At 34.9% G+C, this 24010-nt stretch overlaps 1 protein-coding gene across 4 annotated transcripts in view; it reads left to right on the top strand.

Moving 5' to 3' along the window:
- The window catches only part of Oatp30B (Organic anion transporting polypeptide 30B), a 71721-nt gene extending 48813 nt beyond the window's left edge, over positions 1 to 22908 (top strand). For 3 of the 4 annotated variants that reach the window (XM_070106824.1, XM_036361861.2, XM_014234860.3), the window contains exons 4-12: positions 5536 to 6275; positions 7426 to 7890; positions 7953 to 8053; positions 8117 to 8303; positions 8372 to 8917; positions 8997 to 9411; positions 11659 to 11810; positions 11869 to 11995; positions 12067 to 22908. In XM_070106824.1, the coding sequence (XP_069962925.1) occupies positions 5536 to 6275; positions 7426 to 7890; positions 7953 to 8053; positions 8117 to 8303; positions 8372 to 8917; positions 8997 to 9411; positions 11659 to 11810; positions 11869 to 11995; positions 12067 to 13171 (3838 nt within the window). In that variant the 3' untranslated portion in view covers positions 13172 to 22908. Of the gene's footprint in view, positions 1 to 5268; positions 5409 to 5535; positions 6276 to 7425; positions 7891 to 7952; positions 8054 to 8116; positions 8304 to 8371; positions 8918 to 8996; positions 9412 to 11658; positions 11811 to 11868; positions 11996 to 12066 lie in introns of those variants that run through there. The other variant, XM_014234870.3, reaches the window with a different exon arrangement.
- The last annotated feature ends 1102 nt before the right edge of the window (positions 22909 to 24010 follow it).

Genomic DNA, 24010 nt, shown 5'->3' with positions numbered 1-24010 from the left:
TTTCCTCAATATTTGCTCGAGTTTAAAAGATAATAACACACTGGTTTAATTAAACTGGACAATATAGTTTTAACGAAATTTGAAGACTGTCTTCAGATAGATTCATATAAATTAATGTTTGATCCTGGATGGTCAGGTATTGTTTTACCTGCCCTTAAGTGGTATGAAGTGATGTATGAATTTGAGATCAACTAGATATAAGTGCTGCAGTAATTTTAAAGTTAGAAGCCTTGTTTTAAAGTTTGTTGTGCTAAATTCAACTGCCGAAGGTCACATCCCCACTTATATATATAAATACTTGTATGTGTTTATTAATATTTTTTGTTTGTTTGACGGAATAGAAATTTAAGGTATAGAATTCGGTAAGTTCATGATTAAAGAAAGAAATTCTTTGAAATATATGAAGGAAGTCGTCCGATTATAACCCCTATTCGACCTAAAGTCTTTTTCGGTCTACCTAAAATTGTTCTTCTAACTCATTCCTTTCTTCAAACCACAACGCACATCCCATGCTTATGTTAAGTTTGCTATGTGACCACCTAAGCGACTGACAATGCTGAGTTTCACAAGTTGAACGGACGTTTCAAACTTGATGCAAAGTCATGTCTTTTTTACCTAACTTTCCAATGCAGAGAAGATTTCCTATTTGTATACACTGAATATTAGGTTTGCCACGAAGTTTGTAACACCCAGAAGGAAAAGTCGGAGTATAGGGGAGACCCTATTATTGCCTAAATTTTCGATTTAATGGACTGCTTCAATTCTGTGAAATTTTTGGGTTTAGTTTTGTAAACCTTTTGCTTGACATAACACAATAAAAAAAGGTCTGATGCAGTCAGGTCAGATGAGCTTGGGGACCAGCCGTAAGTGGAGTTTCTTGATATTAATTTATTTTCAAATTTCCGGTCTGGCTATGTGTGTAGTTGCTCCATCTTGCTGGAACCAAAGACTATTGAAAGGGATACATCTTCAGCGCAGTTATGGGTAAAAAAAAAACTCATTCAACATCTTTCAATAACGGAGCCCATTGACATTTACTGTTACACCGTTTTCTTCAAAGAAGTATGGCGCGACAATACACCTTGATGAAAATGTGCTCCACGCATTGACTAGTTCTGGGTGAAGTTCCGTCTCGTAGATTATTTATGGATTTGATTCACTCCACGTATGGTAATTTTGCTTATTTACATTCCCGTTTAGGTTAAAATAATCCTCATCAGACATAAACATACAATTTATCAACTTATTGTCTTCTTCGGCAATTTTATTAATTTTTTGCCAAAATTCTAGTTGTTATTTGAACTTTGTACGGAAACAGCTTTAAGTCATTATGAATTATCCGTTGTAATGACCGTCGGTTAACTTCAAGTTGCACCGATAAGTTGCGTGTTGAAACTCTTGGATTTGCCTGAATTGACGATGCAACAGCCGCGATTGTTTCTTGAACACGAACATACGGATATCAATCGTAATGTTTATCAACCTCATAATGGTCCATCTACTCAGGAGAGTGCCGCCAAAATCCCGTCTGAATTCCCTTTGGAAGGAAATGACGGACTGCAAAGCATGGAATCGCTGCTCTATCCAAGCCCTCTTTTTGGTATCCCAAGCATTCATTTTTAAAAAATCTAAATAATAACCTGCCAAATAAAGAAAAGTAAGTCGATTACTCACACAGAAGAATGCTATTACGGTTTGTCTTTGGAGCACGATTACTGCGCCACCCTCATATATGGTATATAAATGAGCAACGTGACGAGCTGAGTGGTGTATCCATGTCCTTCTGCCCATCTTTTTGTATATACCTTAGCTAGTCGTACAGTTTTTGAGATATCGCTCTGAAATTTTGCAGACGTTCTTTTCTCTCCAAGAAGCTGCTCATTTGTCGGTACCGACGATATACGGCAGCATATAGCTGCATACAAACTGAACGATCAAAATGAAATTCTTATATGGAATTTTATTATATGTATGTGAAGGGTATTATAGCTTTAGTGCAACCGAAGTTAATGTTTTTTTCTTGTAAATAAATACTACCATGGCCCACTGTGCGACATTAAGCTCATTGGACTACCACATTCGAACTCCAATTACATGAATACCCTGCATGGTTGAATGAAACAAAGCAAATGGTGAATAAAAGATGAGAAAGTAGAATAAACATGCCACACGTGCTTAAACTGCAGGGCAGGTGATTTGGAGGCTAGTGAATGGGCTACCAAGCAAGGCAGACGAGGCTTCAGCCGACTAACAGACAGGCGAGCAGGTGTGGTATGACCAACTCGTAGACGATGTAGCAACACCAACCAACCAACTATACTCAACCAGTCAGGGAGCCAACTCGAGGCGCTTCATTGATTTAGTTAGCAAATGAGTATCAGCCGTGCGAGTTGTGAGAGTTCCAAAACGAATATAGTAATTGTTTATTTTTTAGCCTTTCTGAAAATTGAAATATGCGGTTAATGGTTTTTGTTTGAACTTTATATATTCTTGTGATTTCTACATGGTGCCTTTCAGTTGTTGTTGTGCAAGTTTATAAATATGGGCATTTTTTTGCAAATAAGTGAGCGCTTAAGTTACTAATAATGACCAATTGTTAAAGATACTATGCGACGGCTGAGGACGCTAGTGGCTTGGTCGCTGAAATGTTAGAGCATCGTGCAAGTAAGTCATTTAGTCAGTGAGTGAACGAGTGAGTTCGGAATGCATATCATAAATACGACATACATATGTACTCTTAGATACATAAGTACTTATGTGCATGCATCGGCGTTTAATTTTCATAACGTATCCTTTAATGGTTATAGAACCACGGATGCCGTTGTCATGCCAGTGCCATACCGTAGAAACCGTTAAGAAATGAACTTGACACTTTGGCCTTCGGTTGACATGACGTTTGACCTCACGGAGAGTTACTGCACACATGCAAATATACTATATGTGTATATTTATATGTATATCGGCTACAGTGACTCCAAATAATTTACATTTAAAAATAACATTAGTGGGAAGAGAAGATTACCTCTTGGTTTAAGCCGCCTACGTTTGATGAGTATAAGGAACGCAAGAAAAACGTTACCGTCGGCTGCACTGAAACTAGATTATCCTTAACAAAAGCATTTTTTATCTTATCTTTTATATTATTCTGATTTTGATCGGCCAGTTTTAATGGCAGCTATAACTGATAGTAGGCAGATCTAAGCAATATGTTCGGAGATTGCAGCGATGCTTTAGACAATAATCTAAGTCAAGTTTAGTGAAGATTCCTTGTTAAATTAAAAAGTTTTCTATACATGAATTTGAGTGTGATCAGTCAGATTGTATGGCAGCTATTAGCTATGGCGGTCCGATCTGAACTATTTTTTCAGAGATTGTAGCAATGCCTTGGAAGATACCTTTTCAAATTAAAAAGCTTTCAAGTTTTCAGTTCAAGAACTCGAGTTTGATCGGTCAGTTTGTATGACATAGTTGACCGATTTCGGTGGTTCTGACAAATAAGCAGCTCCTTGGTGAGAAAATGGCTTGTAAAAAATTTCAAAAACCGCAGTACTAGTTCGTGCATAGGTATATGATACAATCGACTCAGCTCGTCACGCTGATCATTTATATAGTATACATATTTATTTAAAGGGTGATCGACGTTTCCTTATGGGTGTTACATACTTCTGTTCAGGGTATAATTACCTCGCCTGCATGTTCCCGTAGCTAATTTTGAACCCAAAAAAGTTTTATAGTTAAGCACGAACTCAACAGTCGGATTATATCCGTATAGTATGAAAAATCTCGATTCGTGAGAACGAGTTATACAATATTCCGAAAGACTAGGGCTGAAATGCATATACATATATACTGTTGGTCTCCAATTTGGAATGTATTTCTCATTAGATCTGACATTGAATTCTACACCTCCACTGACGACTAGTCCGCAGAAAAATTTACACCGAAACTTCTCTAAGGGAAACTGACTGCGGCGATGAATACCGCTCAATCAATTGCCATATTATGTAGTATCCTTTCAAGAAGATCTCATAAAGTGTATTTAGATGAGCGTCCGCTACTGGATTTTTAAAGTTTTCACTACAAGAGATGTCGAGCTGAAGATGTGTTAGATACTTTTGTCTCCTTTTACTCAGTTTAATAGACATGTCGGACATTGTGACTGCTTTCTCTGACTCTTGAAATACATGGTTTGGAAGCTTGAATACCAATTTAAGCAATATCTAAAATTGGAGACTTTTTTTAATAGCGATATTTTCTCGTCGGACAATGTCAATGTCAAACTTTGACCTCGAAATAAAAAAGAATTTCAATATAAATCCACATAAAAACAGTAGAAGAAGTGCCTCCAAACTTTAGTCTAATTGAAAAGTTCGATCAAACCGCAGCAGCCTTTCATTAATTGTCTTATTTTAAGACTATCAAATATTCCACCTTTCAACCTGTGTAATTTTTGGTCCTCTGCTGAAAGTTTCACTTGATCTTTTTTATATCTAGTTACTCTGATTGGTGATGAGAATGCTTAAAAATTAGAATCCACTTTTTAAGTTATTTAAACTTGTTGAATTATGTCAACAGCTGTCTGATGCTACGTTATATTTATTGTTTGAGACTTGTTTTGGTCGACAATTGGTACCCCCTTGAATACCTTAAAAATTCTTTTGCACCCGTCAAGGGTATATATCGTCTATCGACTTTTATAATCAAAAACTTGTTGTCAACAAATTTAAATCACATGATTTTTTTTGGAGCTACTGTGTGAAAATATAGTTTCAAAGCGAATGCACTCATAAATCTACACATATACGTTCACACGTGTCCTTCAACGGCCTTTGCCTTGCCTTTTTTCAAGTATCATGCCTTTTCTATTTACTATTGTTTTTGGAGAGTTTTTTTTTGTCATTATCCTTCGGTAAAGGCTTGTCAGTAATCGTTTTCCAATACGGCCACAAACAGACAAACGAAAACACATGGCTTTGTAACAAACAAAGGTAGACAGCACGAAGTAATGCGGGGTATAAAGAAGTACTTACATAAATAAATAAACATGCGGGCAAACCGGTTAGTTCGAGGCTCGTTTAGGCCGTGGGAATTTGACAATATTTTTTTCTCGGTACAACTGCACTTAAGCGCCGTTTTGTATTAATTTTATTTTCTATTTATTTATAAGCGCCTTATACTTCTTCCCCATACTTTTTCGGGAACCCTGTACACCAGTCCCATCTCTAAATTATAAACTTGTGAATGTCATTTTGAAATTTCAAAATCATTGAAGTGTTTTTAGAAAATAATCAATACTTGAATTTGCATTGAAATCAAATGTTTTTTATGTCCGACTAAATGCGCATAACACATTTGGAATTACGAATAACAGGCGCACATTAATACGAAATGGATCTTCGCACGCAACGGTATAATGATTAGTTTCCGATGAAATTATTGTTTGAAAAAGCACCCACAAACACCAATCCACCCACCACACATGTTTGTTTCTATAAAAATTCATCTCTAAACAAATGTTTTGTTCTCCTCTTCCAGACGCCAGGAGTCCATGTACCAGATGACGGGCCTCTACTCGGAGACGAATACGAGTGGCGATGATAGCAGCGTTGACGCCGCCACACAAGACTCTCAGGTCAATTTGGGCGAACTGGTCAATTGTAGCGCCGGTACGGCGCCTGGCATCAATAATATGTGCGCCAACGTAGCGTCACGTGCCACCTGCAACTGCCACAACCAGCATTATCATCATCCGTCAACGCATCATCAGCACAATCATCTGCATCTACCACATCACGCACATAACAATTGCCAACAGCCAGCGGTGTGCAGCAGTTGTTGCAATGAGATTCTGGCGAAAAGTCACAGCCGTCAGCCATCGGCGAGTATTGCTGTAGGAGCTAGCAATGTCGGTGGCGCCGTTACTAATAATAATGGGACGACGACGCCTGCTGCTATGCTCTACGAATCGGAGTATGATGATGATGACGAATTGCAGTCACGTGATTGTGGTATTCTAAATTATCGGCCGGGTCGTATACAAAAATTTGCACGCATCAAAGTATTCGTGCTGCTACTGTCGATTCTGGTCACATTGCAGCAGGCACTAAGTTCCGGTTATATAAATTCAGTTATAACGACGATTGAGAAACGCTTCGAAATACCCTCGAGTTATTCGGGTCTAATAGCGTCCAGCTATGAGATTGGCAATGTGATAACGGTCATATTTGTGAGCTATTTGGGTAGTCGACGTCACATACCCGTTTGGATTGGTATAGGTTAGTATTCTTTTTTATTACGTATTGAATTACTGCATATTACGAAACCATTGGAATATTTGGATAAACATAAACAAAAGTACATAGTGGAGACCGATTGCAGAGGATAGATATGAACAGGAGATTAAAAAATATATAGTTTTTATCGTGTTTTGTGTTCATTTAGCACTTGCCTAAAAATTCTGGGAAATACTGTCGAGTTGTTCTGATTGTATACCTATAGTTGTGACTATGATGCGAACGGGCTTGCCTAATTGATTAAAAGTATATATACAATATATATATGTATATAGACCATTTTCAGAGAAAATTAATACAGGGGTGTTACTTACCATTCACTTAGTACCGACAATCCATAGAATTGGAATACAACAGAGTGCAGTGGTTACATCTTCCTTTAGGTTAAATGTGATAGGTTGGGGTAGAATTTCGAATCTCAATCAATTGAGCATTCCTGATAAATAGGTACCTTAAATGCTGGGGGCCTTAATGCCGATAGGTTTGTGAAAATATAGTCGATTTGACCATTTTTGGGTAGATATGTATCCCCTATGTATTTAGACAATTTTGAGAGAAAATTATTACCGGAGCTCTATTTACCATCCACTTGGTAAAGACAACCCATATAATTAAAATCAATGAGCATACCTAATAAATAGAGACTGCAAATCCTAGTTGTCTTAATGAGTTGTGAACGTAAGTTCGATCAACATTCAAATGGTATGTGGTTCTTCATGAACTTAGACTGCAGTCATAGCAGGCGAGTGCGAGAATATCTGATAATGAGTCTTGGGTTCAAAGTATTGTATCATATAGGTCTCTTCCAACATATTGGCTTTGTAGTATGAATTTCCGACATGAAATAACTTTTCATGAAACCTAACCGACGTTTAGAGCGACCTTAAAATTTACAAGACCTCTACGAAATCGAGATCCCTAAGAGTAGAAGAAATAAGCTAATTGTTTAAGGGTAGATCAACAGGAGTTTTTTTTAGATGTATGTAAATGCTTAGGATGATAAATTAGAAAAAGTATTCCGTCTTTCTTGCTGTTTATCAATATTCCATATTTATCGGGCAGATCATTTGTAGGCTTTAGTATTTGGTCTTTAGGTTTTATAGTATATAACTTTACATATATTTATTTTTAGGCGCCGCCATCATGGGCATTGGCTCATTGGTTTTCATGGTGCCGCACTTTACCGGCGAACCGAATCCCGGTGTCACCATTATGAATGATTCAAGTGATAACATATGTCGTAGTGCATTGGTTCGTGATCAAGATATAGACTTAGGTAGACTATCGAGTGGTCTCTCGAACCCACCGCTGGCGCCGCATACCCTACGCGAAGATAATTGCCTCGAAGGCAAATTGTCAACATTCGGACCGGTCTTACTCTTTGTGATTGCACAGTTACTGCTCGGTTGCGGTGGAAGTCCACTCTTCACGCTCGGCACCACCTATGTGGATGATCATGTCAAGACGGAGAGCTCATCAATGTACATAGGTTGTATGTATAGTATGGCGGCATTTGGACCGGTGCTGGGATTTTTGCTTGGTGCCTACCTATTGTCCTTTCACATGGACTCTCTTTCGTCCACAATTATATCGATAAGTATGTGAGAGCCAAAAGAATTTTTAAATAAATTTGCAAATATAAATTCATTTTCTTTGCAGATCCAGGCGATCGTCGTTGGGTTGGCATGTGGTGGGGTGGTTTCCTGCTTTGCGGCGTTTTACTGCTTATCGTTGCAGTGCCGTTCTTCTCCTTTCCAAAGGTAACCGTGTACTAACAATAGTAAATAACCCAAACTTACATATTATTACTTTAACCTCCGCAGGTACTCACTACCGAGAAGAAGAAGATACGGAAGAGCTCCGTTATGCAACCAGCAGTGCCTAATAATTCCAATAGTCTTCCACGTGGCACTGATCCAGTCGGTAAAGTGAAAAAGGAAATAGTGGCAGTGAGTGCGAAAGAAGACGATGAACCGCGCGTTGATACCGGTTATGGCAAGGACATCAAAGGTGCGCTCGAACTGAAATTCAATAATCTACGTTCGATTTATGTGTAATATCTTTGTATACCTTTGCAGATATACCACAATCGATGTTACGTCTCGTGACAAACCCCGTATATATTGTCACTTGCTTGGGCGCGTGTATGGAACTATGGATTGTCTCTGGCTTTGTGGTATTCCTACCGAAATATTTGGAGACTCAATTCAGTGTGGGCAAAAGTCAAGCGAGCGTTTTTACTGGTTCCATAGCTGTGCCGGGTGCTTGTATTGGCATCTTCATAGGCGGCTGCATATTGAAACGTTTTCAACTGAAACCAAAAGGCGCCGTACAGTTTGTCATCATCTCGAACGCCATCTGCCTTGCGCTCTATGCAATGCTATTTTTCCTCGGTTGCGATAATCTGAAAATGGCTGGCACCACAATACCGTACTATCGCAGCGCCAAGCATGGCGTCATCGAACCATTCCAAGTCAATCTAACGGCTGCTTGTAATTTTGGCTGTGAATGTCTGACCACAGATGTGGAGCCGGTGTGTGGCAATAATGGTTTGACATACTTCAGTCCATGTCATGCAGGCTGTACCGCATTCTCATCCACATCCAACTATACTAATTGTGCTTGTGCGTATTTTATCTAACTATTTTTATTTGTAGACGCCAAAATTCCATTATTTTTATGCTGTTTTTCCACCATCAACAGGTGTTCACTCGAATATATCGAGCAGCATTTATATGGGTGCTGGCGGCAGTCAAGCTCAAGCGTTAAACGCCAACGAAGATTTCGCCGAAGTTACTGTGGTTCCTGTTGCCACTGCCGGTCCATGCGCCACCCCCTGTCGCACCATCTATCCTTTTCTCATATTGCTCTTTTTCATGACTTTTATTGTGGCTTCGACGCAAATGCCATTGCTGATGATTGTCTTGCGCTCGGTGTCGGAGGAGGAACGTTCGTTTGCGCTGGGCATGCAATTCGTTATATTCCGCTTGTTCGGCTACATACCTGCGCCCATACTTTTTGGTAACTTAATCGATTCGACGTGTTTGCTGTGGAAATCGACATGTGGTGAGAAAGGTGGCCGCTGCTTGATCTATGACATTGAGAAATTCAGATACAAGTAAGGATTTTTCGGGAGTCTATTTTAAGATGGAAATTATTATATATGTGCTATTTGATCATCTAGGAGAAGTTTATAAATATTTTAGTAAGGTTTAGATTAACTAGCTGACCCCACGTTATTTTGAGCTATAAAATTAGGGTTGAAATTTGTAAGAATAAGGTCTATTGTAATCAGGGAAATCTTGATAGTTTTGTCTAATAGAGTGTAAGGCAGCTTAGTCTTCGGAATGAGAAAAAGTATAATCTGGCTTGTTCTCAAACTTATTTTGTCTATGATAAAAGAATTTCAGAGGATCAAGTAGGTCCTTTTGAGATTGCGGTAATATCGTGTAATTTTAACGATGTTAGTCTTTTTATTTATTTTATTATTTTAGTATCTTGTTTTTAACTGCGTTATAGTAGCATTACTCTAATAGTTTTAGTAAACACTGGCGAATATGCAAAGTAGAATTTTTATTCTCTTGTGAATGGGTACGTCATTTCTAACGCTACCTTTTTCCATAGCAACCTTGTTTTATAGGATTTTTGTCTATAACAATATTATTTTGATAGGGTCACAACGATGGGCTTACATATATTCTTTATTATTCCGGAATGCCTACAAGTTCTGGGGTGATCGAATGATAATTGTGACTCAATTTTGAATCGGTCCCCTTGAATTGATTTCATCTCACCTTCCTCCATACAGCTTTGATAAAGAGCATTCCACAAAATATTTAGCCACACCGCGTGTGAACGTATTGAATAGTGTCCAGTGAGAAGATCTGCAAATGCGGCCAGTTTGACTTTGTTAAGAGCAAGTAGTTCGGAAAACCTCTTACGGTTCACTCTGAGTAAGAAGGATCTCGCAGTCGCACAAGTTCTGGTTGTTGACCAGCGCTTGCCGAATTCACTGGATGTGCTTATGTTCAGCTGTAGACCGCTAAAGGACATCGAAAATCCGACTTCAATCCGATGAAATTGTGGTGAGAGTGTCCTCTCTAGCAAATTCATCGGCTTTGCAGTTTCCGGCGATTTCGCTGTGACTAAGCACCCATACAAGTTTAATATGAAGAAGCTTGAAGCTATTGTTAACGAGGTCATACACTCCTTGACTAGTTGATTTAGATTTTTAGATTCGATTTTTTTGACACATATGCTACTTCATCAGTGGTTTTTATGCTTGGTGTAATGTAGTGCTGAGTTAGACGGAAGAGATGAGTGGAAAAGGGGCGAGGTGGACAGGAATACAGGAATTAGCATCTACACGGATGAATCCAAGCTGGATCATCGAGTGGGAGGTGGTGTCTTTTGCCCAACATTAAACACCAATATCGCCTTCCGTTTGCCAGATCACTGCAGTGTCTTCCAGGCGGAGATCACAGCAATTAAAGAAAGCCTAGTGGTATTGACAAAAAGTGTGCTCACAACAAGGAGCATATATATATACACGGATAGCCAAGCGGCCTTGAAATCGCTCAAGTCTCCAATGGTCTCATCCAAGCTAGTGAAAGATTGTCTTGATCTATTAGAGGATCTGACATCCTACTTCACAATAAACCTGCAATGGGTTCCAGGACATAGCGATATTCCTGGTAACTGCGAAGCAGATGAACTAGCCAGAATAGGCACCACTTTGCAACTAACCCCTGAAAAAGAGGGTATCTTTATGCCTCTGGCAACTTGCAAACACTTAATCAGCGAACATGCTATAAATATAGCTGAGTCTCGGTGGAGACAATCAATAACCTGCACAACCAGCAGACTAACGTGGCAGGAATGGAGCGTGAGTCGCACAAACCGACTACTAAAATTTAAAAAGAATGATATAAGAACTCTGATAGGAGTACTAACAGGTCACTGCCTAATTGGAAGACATGCAAGTAGGCTAGGTGTACCATACAACGACTATTGTAGAAGCTGTCAAGAAGTAGAGGAAGAGGAGACTGTAAAGCATTTTCTATGCGAATGTAAAGCTCTATATAGGAAAAGAATCGCAACTATCGGTCGTGGATTCCTTGACGACGTATCAGAAGTTGCTAATATAAAATTATTTGTACTGATGAACTTCATCAGGAGCACAGGTTGGTTCAGAGAGGAGACGATAGAGTGAGGGAACATTAGTCCCGGTGGTATCACAATGGGCCTCCTATAGGCCTAGGTGCGTCATTGGACACCCACTCAACCTACTTACCTACCTAGACGGAATGTTTTACTCAAAATAAAATTTGGTTTTACTACAAAATATATTCCATCTTTTATGTAGATATGTGGGACTCTGCGCCACAGTCAAAATCGTGGCGCTCGCTATATTTATTGCCGACTGGTGGTTGGTAAGAAGGAGAAAGCAACTAGAGAAATTAAAGCCCATTAACGCGAACGATCCGATCATCGGTTCCATTATAAGTTTGGATAAGCGTAAGTATTTCGGGAAATATTACAATATAAGTAAATAATTTATTTTTTTTCTATACAGTCTTTGAGGAAAAACTGACGTCTAACGACACGAATCCACAATATGGCAGTAATGGTGAGATAATACTGACTTCGGACGTTTTGCGACACTCGAGAAATGATTCGCGCACCATACAGTTAGAATATGGGTTAGTATTAGTTTTAATATGTTATTAATTGTTTTTTTTCATAAAATAAATTTCGTCACCCTCCCCTGTAGCTATGATAAGTGCAATAATGCTATCAACTCTTCGGGTCTGTCGACGCCGCAAACGAAATCGAAGAAACATTTCCGCAGCGCATCGTGTGACGTCAAGATGATACGTAGCTTCTCGAAAGATCAAAATATAGCGCCTGGTACGGCCTCAACGGACGGCGGCATGCACGAGCCCATTAAAATTAAGAGCTTAAAACGGTTTCAAACACATTCCCGCCACAATTCCAGTGATTTGAACAGCGATTTCCGTCACAAGCTCACACATTCACGCACAAATTCACGTGACGACGCTGGTGCGCTCAATATACGTTACATACAAAATCAGCTGAAACCACAGGAGGATGAGGAGGACGATGATGAGCTGACAACCGGCTGTGGACATTTCGTGAAGAAGCATGCGCGCAATCATTCCTACGATCAGATTTATATGCCCAATAATATACGTTTCGATGCAGACTTCTTCCGCAATCATCATAACAACAAGAACAAGAATGTGAATGTGCTGAAGAACGTAATGAATAGAGAGGAAAATCGTGTGAAGAATTCGAATGAAACAGAGGCGGCAGCGGCAGCGGTGCTGGTAGCAACGGCAGTCAGTTCACGCGGACACTCACGAAACAATTCCAAGGACTTGAATATACGCACAGCGGCAATAACAGTAAGCAATAATTCCCATGCAACAACACCAGCGTGCATTGGTGGCGCGGCTGTGGGTGGCGGCGCCGGCGCCGTTGTTGTAGGCGCGGCACACAATGTCGCCGAGGCGGCCTTAAGTATACTACGCCATCGGCGCACCAATTCCAAAGACTTAAATTACACGCTCTGCACCGGTAGCGAACGCAATGACCTTGGCAGCAGCACGGCCTGCAGTAGTAACGCGTCCACGCCAGCACATTGCAGTGGTGGTGGCGCAGCAGCCGCTTTGCATTTGAAACACGCGCATGCGCGCAAGGTCTCCCATCACAAAATACAAATCGACGATGAGCGTAATGAGTTGATCAGCTTGGCGCGCGAATATGAAGATGACTCGAATGCGGAGGAAGCGCAAAATGCCGCGTCGACTGCCACAGGCGCGGCAACCCGAAAGGATATAGAAGCATTGCGTTAAGCTGGCGGAGGCGACTGAGAAAGCCTAAAATATTAGCAGCAACTCAGTAGAGTGAGTGAAGCTATGGGCGCATGGCACTAAAACGTAATTTTTATCTAAGTAAATTTTCCAAGTTAATGCTAATGAAATGATGAACGCGCAAACAAATATCAAACTGCACTTATCGTGTAAGTTCGCGTAGACACGCGCAAACTGCAAGCGCGCTCGCGTCCCGGTGAAGTCATTCCATGAAAGCTGCGGATTATTAGATATTTTTGTTGTTCAAACATATAATGTCTACAAAAGCGTACTTAAATCATTTGTTTTTTGATGCAACACTGGACGCCTACATACCATACACACATACATACTTGTATTCAATTCAATTATTCAATGTATTTAGGTATCGCCAAGCGATTTTTATAGATATTCAATACATTTTTATTCTCTTGTATAAGCCCGTAGAAGAAAAATGTTGGCAAATCCTATTTTGAAAAACAAAAAATAACAATAATTTCGTACGCAACAACTTATGTATTTGTATTTGTATATATATATATATATATGTATAATAAAATAACGCATAGAAAAAATGGTATGCTACACATATTTTAATTTACACTTAAAGCAAAAAACAAAAAACACATCGAAGAAACACAATTTTATTATTTATATCTACATAAATATATTTATGTATTTGTAGTAATAAATCATTTCGTTAATTTGATTTGCCGGCTGCCTTTAGACATTATACAAATTTAAAGAAAAAATATTTAATTTCTTATTAAAACTCATGACTTGAGCATGTGTTCGTATAAATAATTAGTTAATATTGATTATGATGCGCGTTTAATAAATTAAACCGTAAACTTATAAATAAAAGTCATATATAACCTTTTTTCAAAATATTTTGTAGTTGAATATCAAACAAAAAAGCACGTTAGTTTCTTCGGCAATAACTGTGCACCATTATGTTTAGATAAAATTTAAGCTTTAATTGTTTATATATTTACTCTAAAAAATATTAATAAACGTGTATCATAAAATATGCCCCCATTTTTGACCGCATGGCAGTATTAGAGTTCTAATTGATTTTGAATATTTGAAAATGTGTTAAAGTGTTTGGGATGCATATAAATATGTATGCATAGAACGTAGAGGCCTAAGTTCATGTATAAGCGAAAATACATATATATATACATACATATATACAGACATGTATGTATACATATATAGTAATAAAATGTTCCAATTTGCTGAATAAAATGAATTTAATGAATATTATGATGAAGAAAACTGATTGCAATTTCAAATGTTTTTACATTTAAACATACATACCAACAATTTTACACTTACATACATATATACAAACATATATACTATATTTGAATAAAAACTATATCGCCAATTATAATTTTCATGATATATTTACATATATACGTTCATATATTTTACGTACATTAAGAAAGAAAAAGGAGAGAATACAGTAAACGGCAAGGAATTAGGAACAAATAAAACAAAACAAAACACAAATTAAATGAACATAAAATTAAATGTAAATTAAAATAATATAACATAAAATTAAAAAAATTAAATAAGAAGAAGTAAAATATTAAAACACAAAATAAAATAAAATAATATTAAATAAAATGAAAAAAAAATTAAATAAAGTAACATAAAATATAAGAAAAAAAATTAAAACTATACACTAACAATAATAAAATAAAATCCATTAAAATAATATAAAATTAAATTGAATTAAATAATGCTAGAAAACAATAAAATAAAATAAATTTCTTTCATATAAAATAATAATAAAATAAAATAAAATAAAATCAAATAAAATGAAATAAAATAATATACATAAAATAATATATAAAACAAAACAATATAAAATAAAATAAAATAATAAGAAAGAATGAAATGAAATAAAATAAAATGAAATGAATGAAGTAAAATTATATAATCTAAAATAAATAATAAATATAATATAATAGTAAAATAAATTAAGACAAAATAAAATAAAATGAAAAGAAATAATAATATAAAATAAATTAATATTATATTTAAAACAATATTTAAAATATAACGAAATACAAGTTTTATAAATAAAAATTAAAGCAATATATGCAGATAACATGAAAAAATTATTTAGGTGTAATAACGAAAAACTAATAGAATGTAATAAAGAAAATGTAAGCAACATATATAAAATAATGAAAAAAGTATTGTAACTAAAAAAACTAATGACAAGAAAAAACGTTAACTTCGATTGCAACGAAGCTAAAATACTTTTCACAAAAACTTCATTTTGATTCTTCAGTTTGTATTGCAGATATAAGCTATAGTGATCCGATCTTAAAAATTTCTTCGGGGATTGTAGCGTTGCCTTGGGCAATAATCCATGCCAAGTTATGTGAAGATATTGTTTCAAATATAAAAATTTTATACAAGAGCTTGATTTTAATCGTTCAGTTTGTATGGCACTTATATGCTAGTATTGTGGTCCGATATTGGCGATTCCCACAATAAGCTGCTTCTTGGGAAGATAGAAATGTTTTCAAAATTTCATATAGATATCTTAAATTTGACGGCCTAGTTCGTCCCAGATGGACATGGTTAAATTGACTCAGCTCGTCTCGTTAATATTTAAATAAAATTCTAATGAAATATAATACGATAAGATAATATAAATTTAATAAATCAGGGCTATGTGACGAACTAAAGTAAAATATTATTTAATTGTTATATAATTTAGAATTCAATGTGAAATAAAATAAAACAAATGAAAATAATTAAAATATTAACAAATTAACAAATTAATGAAAATAAAATCTTAAATACAAATAAAATGAAGTTTGTTACAAAATTAAAAATAAATTATGTAAATTATTAAATTTTAAAGATAAAAAATTGGAATAGCAGTGTTTAACGAATTTCTCGCAATAAGTTATCATGCTTACTCAGTGCCTAAAGTAATATTTTTTGCATATGTGTCTTGACTATTTTTTTTTCGAAAGTAGATAATTAGTTTTGAAATATTATTTCCTTATCTTAGAATTTTCGAAAATCTATAACAATTTTTGTACTATTTTTAATAAGATTTTCTGAATATATTCTTACAGTTATTTTTTAAACTCCAACACCTTTTATTATAATTCTTGAAGGACTAAATTCTGCGATTTGTTATGTACATATGTATTTACTTATGTTGTAAAGATTTATATTTTTTAAATTATTTATAGACTTGCTTAGTTCGCAAGAAATATTATATAAGGGCTAAAACAAGCTTGCTAAACTTTTGATATAATTTATTCCCTTAGGATTTGATTTAATGTGACTTCATCAAAAAAAAGTAATTGTACGTGCATTACTGCTAGTAATAAACAGTCCTTATAATGTTTTCAAGTAATAAACTTAATGTTCGAAAATTGAGTTGTGAGAGGAAAATCTAAAAATGGAGCATATTGAGTGAAAAAGTGTTCTCTTAAAGGAATATTTAACAATTGTTCTTTGTGAGCGTAAAAGTACTAAGAATTGTTATCTGAAGAGAAAATCGGATCAATGACAGTAGAAGTTCTAAAAAGTGTTTTCTAAAAGGATTGATAGTTTTAAGGGTAGAAGCTCTAAAAATTGTTTTGTGAAAAAAAGCGAATAATTGACCTTTTTGAGAGTAGAAGTAGAAGTAAAAAGTGTTCTCTAAATCGTCGGTTATATCAGGACTCTTTTGTCGTTCATTATCGGCAAATTTTCTTTTGGTGTCCCTCTGTGCGTTCATATGGTCGAAAAGAGTCCAGCAACTCGAGCCGAGTTTTTCTTTCATTCCTTTTCACAAAATTTTCGCAAATGGTTGTCCGGTTCGGCTTCGCGAACAAAATGCATATTTCATTTGTATGTTGGGATGGGGATTGAGTCTCACATTTTGCTTACAAGGGATTACCATAAATGTGATAGAACAGTATTTAGAATACCCGCAATTAATATTTTCAAGAAAAAACTTATGATATTATTTCCCTAATCCATCATAATAATTAATAAATACCCGCTATTCATATTTTTAAGGCCAAATTTATGACCGGAATTTTCTAATTTATCGGGAAGTTTATCCCTTTATTTTCCTTATGGCATATTTATTACAAAACATTCATGAATTAATTATATTTCCTGTTTTAAATAAAATGGCATTCGAATTCAACCCTTTGCGTTTAAAAAAAATAAATATGAACGCATTTTAATATATTAAGGTAAATGGAAAAAGTAAAAGTAACTAAATTTTTATAAAAATTTAACGTTTAAGACTGCTATATGTAATTAAATATTTTTGAGCTTCTCTTTTTTTTCTTATTCACCATTTTCCAAAGTATATCTATTATGCTATGCATATTTGCATATTACTTACAAAAAATAGATAACAGAATTCAAATTTCCGAACGAATCGTATACTTTCATTTGAAACCGAGCGCTGTTGCAACCATGAAAAGAATTTCCTATTGATAAGGAATGCAGAAATGCGTAGCAGCTAGCTGTTACGAACAAGAACACAAAGCGTGCCACCCGAGCACGAGCGGAACGGTCCCTTCGTCTATACGCGTCATCCCCTCGCCAACAATAAACCGGTTTGGGCGACAAAAGAGTCCGTGTGTGAACTGGCACTAAAACAAAATTGAACAACTGATCGTTGTGAGCGTAGAAGTACCGAAAATAGTGCTCTGAGAGCAAACATATTATTGAGAGTAGTAAATTTAAAATTTTAAATGTGAATAGAAAATTTTGTAATTGTTAATTTTGAGAGTAGAGGTTTGACAATTCTAGCTTTGAGAATAAAATCTAACATTTGATCATTTTGTGAGTAGATTCTCTAAAAATTGGAATGTGATAAGAGAATATGTTAATTGACCTTTATATTTATTGCGTTCTGTTCTCTCTACATTTCACATATCTGGTTTATAAATGGTATCATCAAGGATGACATGATGCGAGACTCTCTCATTTTCGCTGATTTTTCTGTTATTCTCTTTCCCTGATTATTAAAATCAGGGAATTTCGAACAGCTGATGTCAAAAAAGGCGGGATGCCAGAAATAAACCCGCTAAAAATAGCTAACAAAAGCAGTGCGAAAAGAACGACACAAATACTTTTGAATAACGTGCAACTAAATTTTATTTGTTAATTTAATTTAAAACGTTCATTATAAAACCATGATATTTTATTATGACTTGTATTGTTTCTTTGTTATAATTTTTTTTATTTATATGCTAATTTTTTATGTTATATGCATTTTTAAAAATTTTATAATATAAATACAAGTATATAGGGATGTATATGCGTTATATAGGCCTACTTGGGGACGGAGCACCTAAAAATAATATCGAAATGCAAAATACCCCCCAAGTTTTTTTTATAATACCCAATCCATTTTCGTTCGACAGTGGCATGATTGGCAAATGTTATAAAAAATGTGGGTTTTGACAGCTCTCTCTCGATTCAAAGAGTCTCGCATCATTTCATCCTTGGTATCATGATGATAAGATTTCTAGCTGTAAATATAATTTACTTTTTGCTTTATTCAAAAACACTTTTATATACACCACACATGACACAAACACATTAACAGAAATCAATTAAAATTCACGAAGTCTTAAATGGAATGCAAGCATACTTTGTCAATGAAAATTTGTGCTGTGAAATATGGATCTGCGGATAAATTATTGTAGCATATGAGTAATTAATTTTATGAAAACAAAAAAAAAAATTATATGAATAATATTTAAAACCACAATATTTTGTGGTCCTAAAGAAACAGGATAAAAATAAAGGTAGCGGATATATATTAAGCAAAGGAAATGTGTTGTTAATATTGTTTTATTGCATGGCACTGCATATACATACATACATATATACATACATAAAAATTTTTAACAAATATGAAAATGCAATGGAAACAGTTTTAGTCGATGAGCAGATGGTACAAAGAACAGTAAAAAAACAACAAAAGCAAAAACAAGTCAATGGCTAAATCCTGCAATATTTTATAGAAAATAAAATAATTATAACAATATGTTGAGTGCAAGCGCTATAAAAAATAACAATTAAGAGCCACACATTCTTAAACAATATTATATAAATATATTGTATGTAGTTATGCAATAGAGAAAAATTAAGTATTTGTTAAGAAAGTAAACTGTAGACTCACTAGCGAATTATATAGAGTAGCATATCAATAACAATTAACTATATACATGTATACATATACACAAATTTTGTTTATAAACAAATATGGTAAGTTATAAAGTCGAATTTTTAATATATTAATAATCTGCGGAATTAATTAGTTTTAATTTAATATCGACTTGTTGTTTGCGAATTATAAATTTAATTTTTTAATACAAATTAGTTAATTTTAATTCAATATTAATTTTTTTTAGTGTAGGGCATACCAATGCCTTCGTACGAAATAGGGATCATCATCCTACGTGGGTGGTACATCGACTATTACACTCCCTCTTCTATCATGGATTTTGCCTTATTTATTGAAAGATATTTTTACCTACTGTGCTTTAGGAGATAATAACGGAAAGTTCTATTACACATTTCCATATGTATATTTTTGAGCTAAAATTTTAATTTTTGTTTTCTTTCAAAACAAGATTCTGTTGTTATTTTTTCTGTTAAAAACATTATTCAAAATATTTGAGAGCGTCGTTGAGATGATAGCCCATAGCGGTAGAAAATATCTCGTAATGGGGGTTTCGTTGTTTTCACTGGGTCATTCTGTAAACATGTAGGGTTTCGAAAGCCATTTGATCAATGTAAGGTTATGATTAAACCAATATGACATTTTATATCATTTTTACCTATTTTTAATAATATATAAAGATATACGCTAAAGTTTTCGGTTATGGTCGTCAATCACCTCATTCTCAGTCAGTACTACAATATCAGCTGGAATCCAACCAGTCAAGCAACACTTTAGTCTATCTTCACTCGACTAATGTATTTTTAGTGTAGAACATTTAAATTATACTTTAATTTGACGCATACACTGGCGCTTTAGGTTTAAGAGCGTGATTTCGTTTAGGAAGAATTTTTTCGATGGCAAATTTTTTCTTATAATAGCAGCACTTCAACAGTAAGTGTAACCAGACCAGAAAAAATCTTTTCATAAAATCTCAATGCCAAAAATATCACAAATTTCGAAATAATTCATAATTATTTATCAGAATTATATATGAAAGACCCTTTATCACTTTAAAATAAAGAATAAATAATAGTAAGCAGGCAATTGAGCCCAATATATGGTCCAATAATATAATTTAAAAACATAGTATGTCAATTAGTATAAGAAATATGTAGCTGTAGTTTAGTTTTATATGATAGTGCAGGAAAGAGTGATAAATATACAAGGTTTGTTCAAAAATTATCGCGAACTTTGAACTTTCGCGGGCTACGTGTAATCGATTTTCGATTGTTTTGGTACTTATATTCCTTACTTATGCTGACAAGATCGCCATTTTTAATGTTTAGTTAATTTTTAACAGCTATTTTGATAGGACGCATTTTGGTTCGTCTTCAATTTTGGCCTTTTCCAAAAAATGGATCAAAGAATTTCTATAAATAAATTTTGGGTGAGAAACAAAATTAAGTGCTCGGACGATGGTACAAAATGTTCTCAGTGGGTTGAGAAGATGTGAACGACGAAGACGCGAAGTTCGGTCGAATGTGAAGGTTTTGTTCACAGTTTTTTCGATTTCAGGAGCGTTGTGCATCATGAGTTCTTGCCAAAGGGTCGTACGGACAATAAAGAATATTACCTGCAAGTTATGCGCAATTTGCGCGAAGCAATAAACCAGATTTGTGAAAGAACAAAAATTGGATTTTGCACCATAATAACGCCCCTGCTCACGTATCAAAAACAACAAATTAATGGTACCGCAGCCACCGTATTCCCCTAACCTGGACCCCTGTGACTTTTTTTGTTCCCAAACTGAAGAGGGCCATAAAGGGAAGATGCTACGCTACGATTGAGGAGATAAAAACTGCACCGAAGGAAAAGCTGAACCAAATCACACAAAATGACTTTTTTAAATGCTTTGAGAAAAATTCGCAATAATTTTTGAACAAACCTCGTATATACATACATACATAATAGTATTTTCGAAACTGATTTCGAAAATAAATGTAATGAATGAGTAGTTTAAGCAAGTCAGTTGAAATAATATACATATATTGCACCGAATAAGTATATGCAATCTAATTACTTACATATGTATATATTATATACACTTAAAGTACATAATATGCTGGCTTATGCAGATAAATATATTAGGGTGTGCCAAAAAAAAATTGTTTTATCTTTTCCTTAAATACGGCAAACATATCGTCCAACATGACGAAACAAAACTTTTGGTACATTTTATACATATGGGAAGTCAAAAATCACAAAGCGAAAACACTTAATATTAATATTACGACCTCAAACTTTACCAGATTTTTGTACCCTGAACCGGGTATATTAAGTTTGCCATGAAGTTTGTAACACCCAGAAGACAACGTGTATATGCAAATGATCAGCATGACGAGCTGAATTCATTAAGTAATGTCCGTCTGTCTGTTTATACGCAACTAGTCCCTCAGTTTTTGAGATATCAATCTGAAATTTTGTTCAGGTCCTTTTCTCCCCAAGAAGCTGCTCATTTGTTGGAAGCACCAATATCGGACACCTGTAGCTGCCATACAAACTGAACGATCGGAATCTTCACAAAATTTGGCATGAGTTATTTTCTAAAGCAACAATGTAATCTCCGAAGAAATTGTTCCGATCGAATCACTATAGCATATAGCTGGCATAGAAAGTAACGATCAGAATTAAGCTCTTGTAAAAAATATTTTGGTATATACATATATATGCAACCGAAGATAACGTTTTTTCTTACTTTTTCGTACAATATTTTTATCATAGCTAAGGAGAAAAATTAAAGTATTTTTTTTGGGCTCACCCTAACATATGTATATGCATACCTATCTATAAAAAACATAATTATAAACTTTAAATGAATTAGGAGCATAAATAACAATTATATTGCCTTAAAAATGCATACATACATACATTCATGTAAACACTTATATATAAGTACGTACACACAAACACACATACAAATATACAACAAGAAATGCTGAAACTTAAAAATGTAAGTATAACTATTTTATAAAAACAGCTATGACACATAAAAAAAAATTCAGACAGCACAACATAATGCTACACCGTGTATGTGTAACTAAACTCTGCTAAATTTTGCAAAATCCAATAACGAGCGGATAAAGCTAAAATTGAGTCCAAGGCAAATTGCAATTTGATGACAAAAACTAACTGAAAGTGAAGGGACAACTAAAAAGTCGTCTCTATTAGTAGTTTTAATAAATGTGATTTTAAAAATAAAAATAAATATTTTTAAATATAATGAAATACATACATACAAATGAAACTGATGAATTGTATATGTAAACTAATGTGCACTTTTGTATTGCCGTTTATTAAGCAAAACAAACAAAAACCGCAACAAAAAAAACAACTATGTAAATGTTAATGAAACTGTACTTTAAGTGCGCCCTCGTTGGCTGCAAAGAAAGAAAGGGAGAGTGTGGGGGAGGTACTTTTAGTGTACACACACATATATATTTAGCCGATCCTAGCTAATCTGCAAATATAATACAATAAATATTTAAGAAAAAATGCAATAAAATTAGTGAAGAAAATTAAATGGAATTGATTTTTAATTTGCTAAAGTCCAGATCTATTGACATATGGTGAGTAACAATACTGAAGCTTTGAATTGAAGCTATAATACAGTTCCAGTTTTCTTACAAAAACTTGATTTTGAGCGGTCATTTTGTATGTCACCTATAAGCTATAGTGGTTTGATCTGAATAATTTACGGAAATTGCATTGTTGCTTTGGACAATAATCCATGTCATATTTCGTGAAGATACCTTGTTAAATAAAATAGTTTTCCTTACAAGAACTTGATTTTGATCGTTCAGTTTGTATGGCAGCTATATGCTAAGGATTATTACGTCTATGTATGGCGTGGCAGCCGGCCACGGAGTAAAGGACGTGTGCAAAATTTCAGATCGATATCTCAGAAACTGAGGGACTAGTTCGCGTATAGACAGACGGCCATAGCTAAATCGGCGCCGCTCGCCACGCGGATCATTTATGTACATATGCAGGTATCCGACGTTTCCTTCTGGATGTTACAAACTACGTGGCAAACTCAATATACCCTCTTTAGGGTACAATAATACTAACAAATAAGTGACAGCTCTGTAAGAGCTCGAAAATTATTTTTTAAATGCTTAAAGTACCGTTTTATACATAAATAGCAAGTTTTTCGAAGAAGACGTTTTAAGTGGCCAACGTTATCGGCAGTCAACGTGAATCCTCAGAGAACTACTAACAAAAAATTTAAAGAACAGCTTTAAACTGAACTCAGTGGGGCTTCAAAGTACATAAGTCTAGATACAAGCCCGATGAAAGCAGTTAAAAGTTGAATATGGGTTGCAAAGGACTTTCTATTAGAATTATTATAATTGCCTTACAATGAAGGTGAGTTGTTAGATTTCCATACAATTAGCGCTTACAGTTTTGCTAAATAGATATCTCCAGAAGCTTTTCACTATACTTACTAAAAAGCTTCTAGATATCATCGGAAAAGTTAGACGGATGGGTCACATTAAGAAGAAGATTTATAAACAGGTAAGATGTCGTTTATCACTATGACAGATCCCATTTTCGATCCCTAAGTCGGTTGTTGTCTTAATGGTTCTTTAAGACCCTATCTGGAGGAAAGGCAACTCGGTTGC

This window comes from Bactrocera oleae, chromosome 3 (genome assembly GCF_042242935.1).
Source record: "Bactrocera oleae isolate idBacOlea1 chromosome 3, idBacOlea1, whole genome shotgun sequence".
Taxonomy (NCBI): Eukaryota; Metazoa; Arthropoda; class Insecta; order Diptera; family Tephritidae; genus Bactrocera; species Bactrocera oleae.
This window is presented reverse-complemented; position numbering and strand designations above follow the sequence as displayed.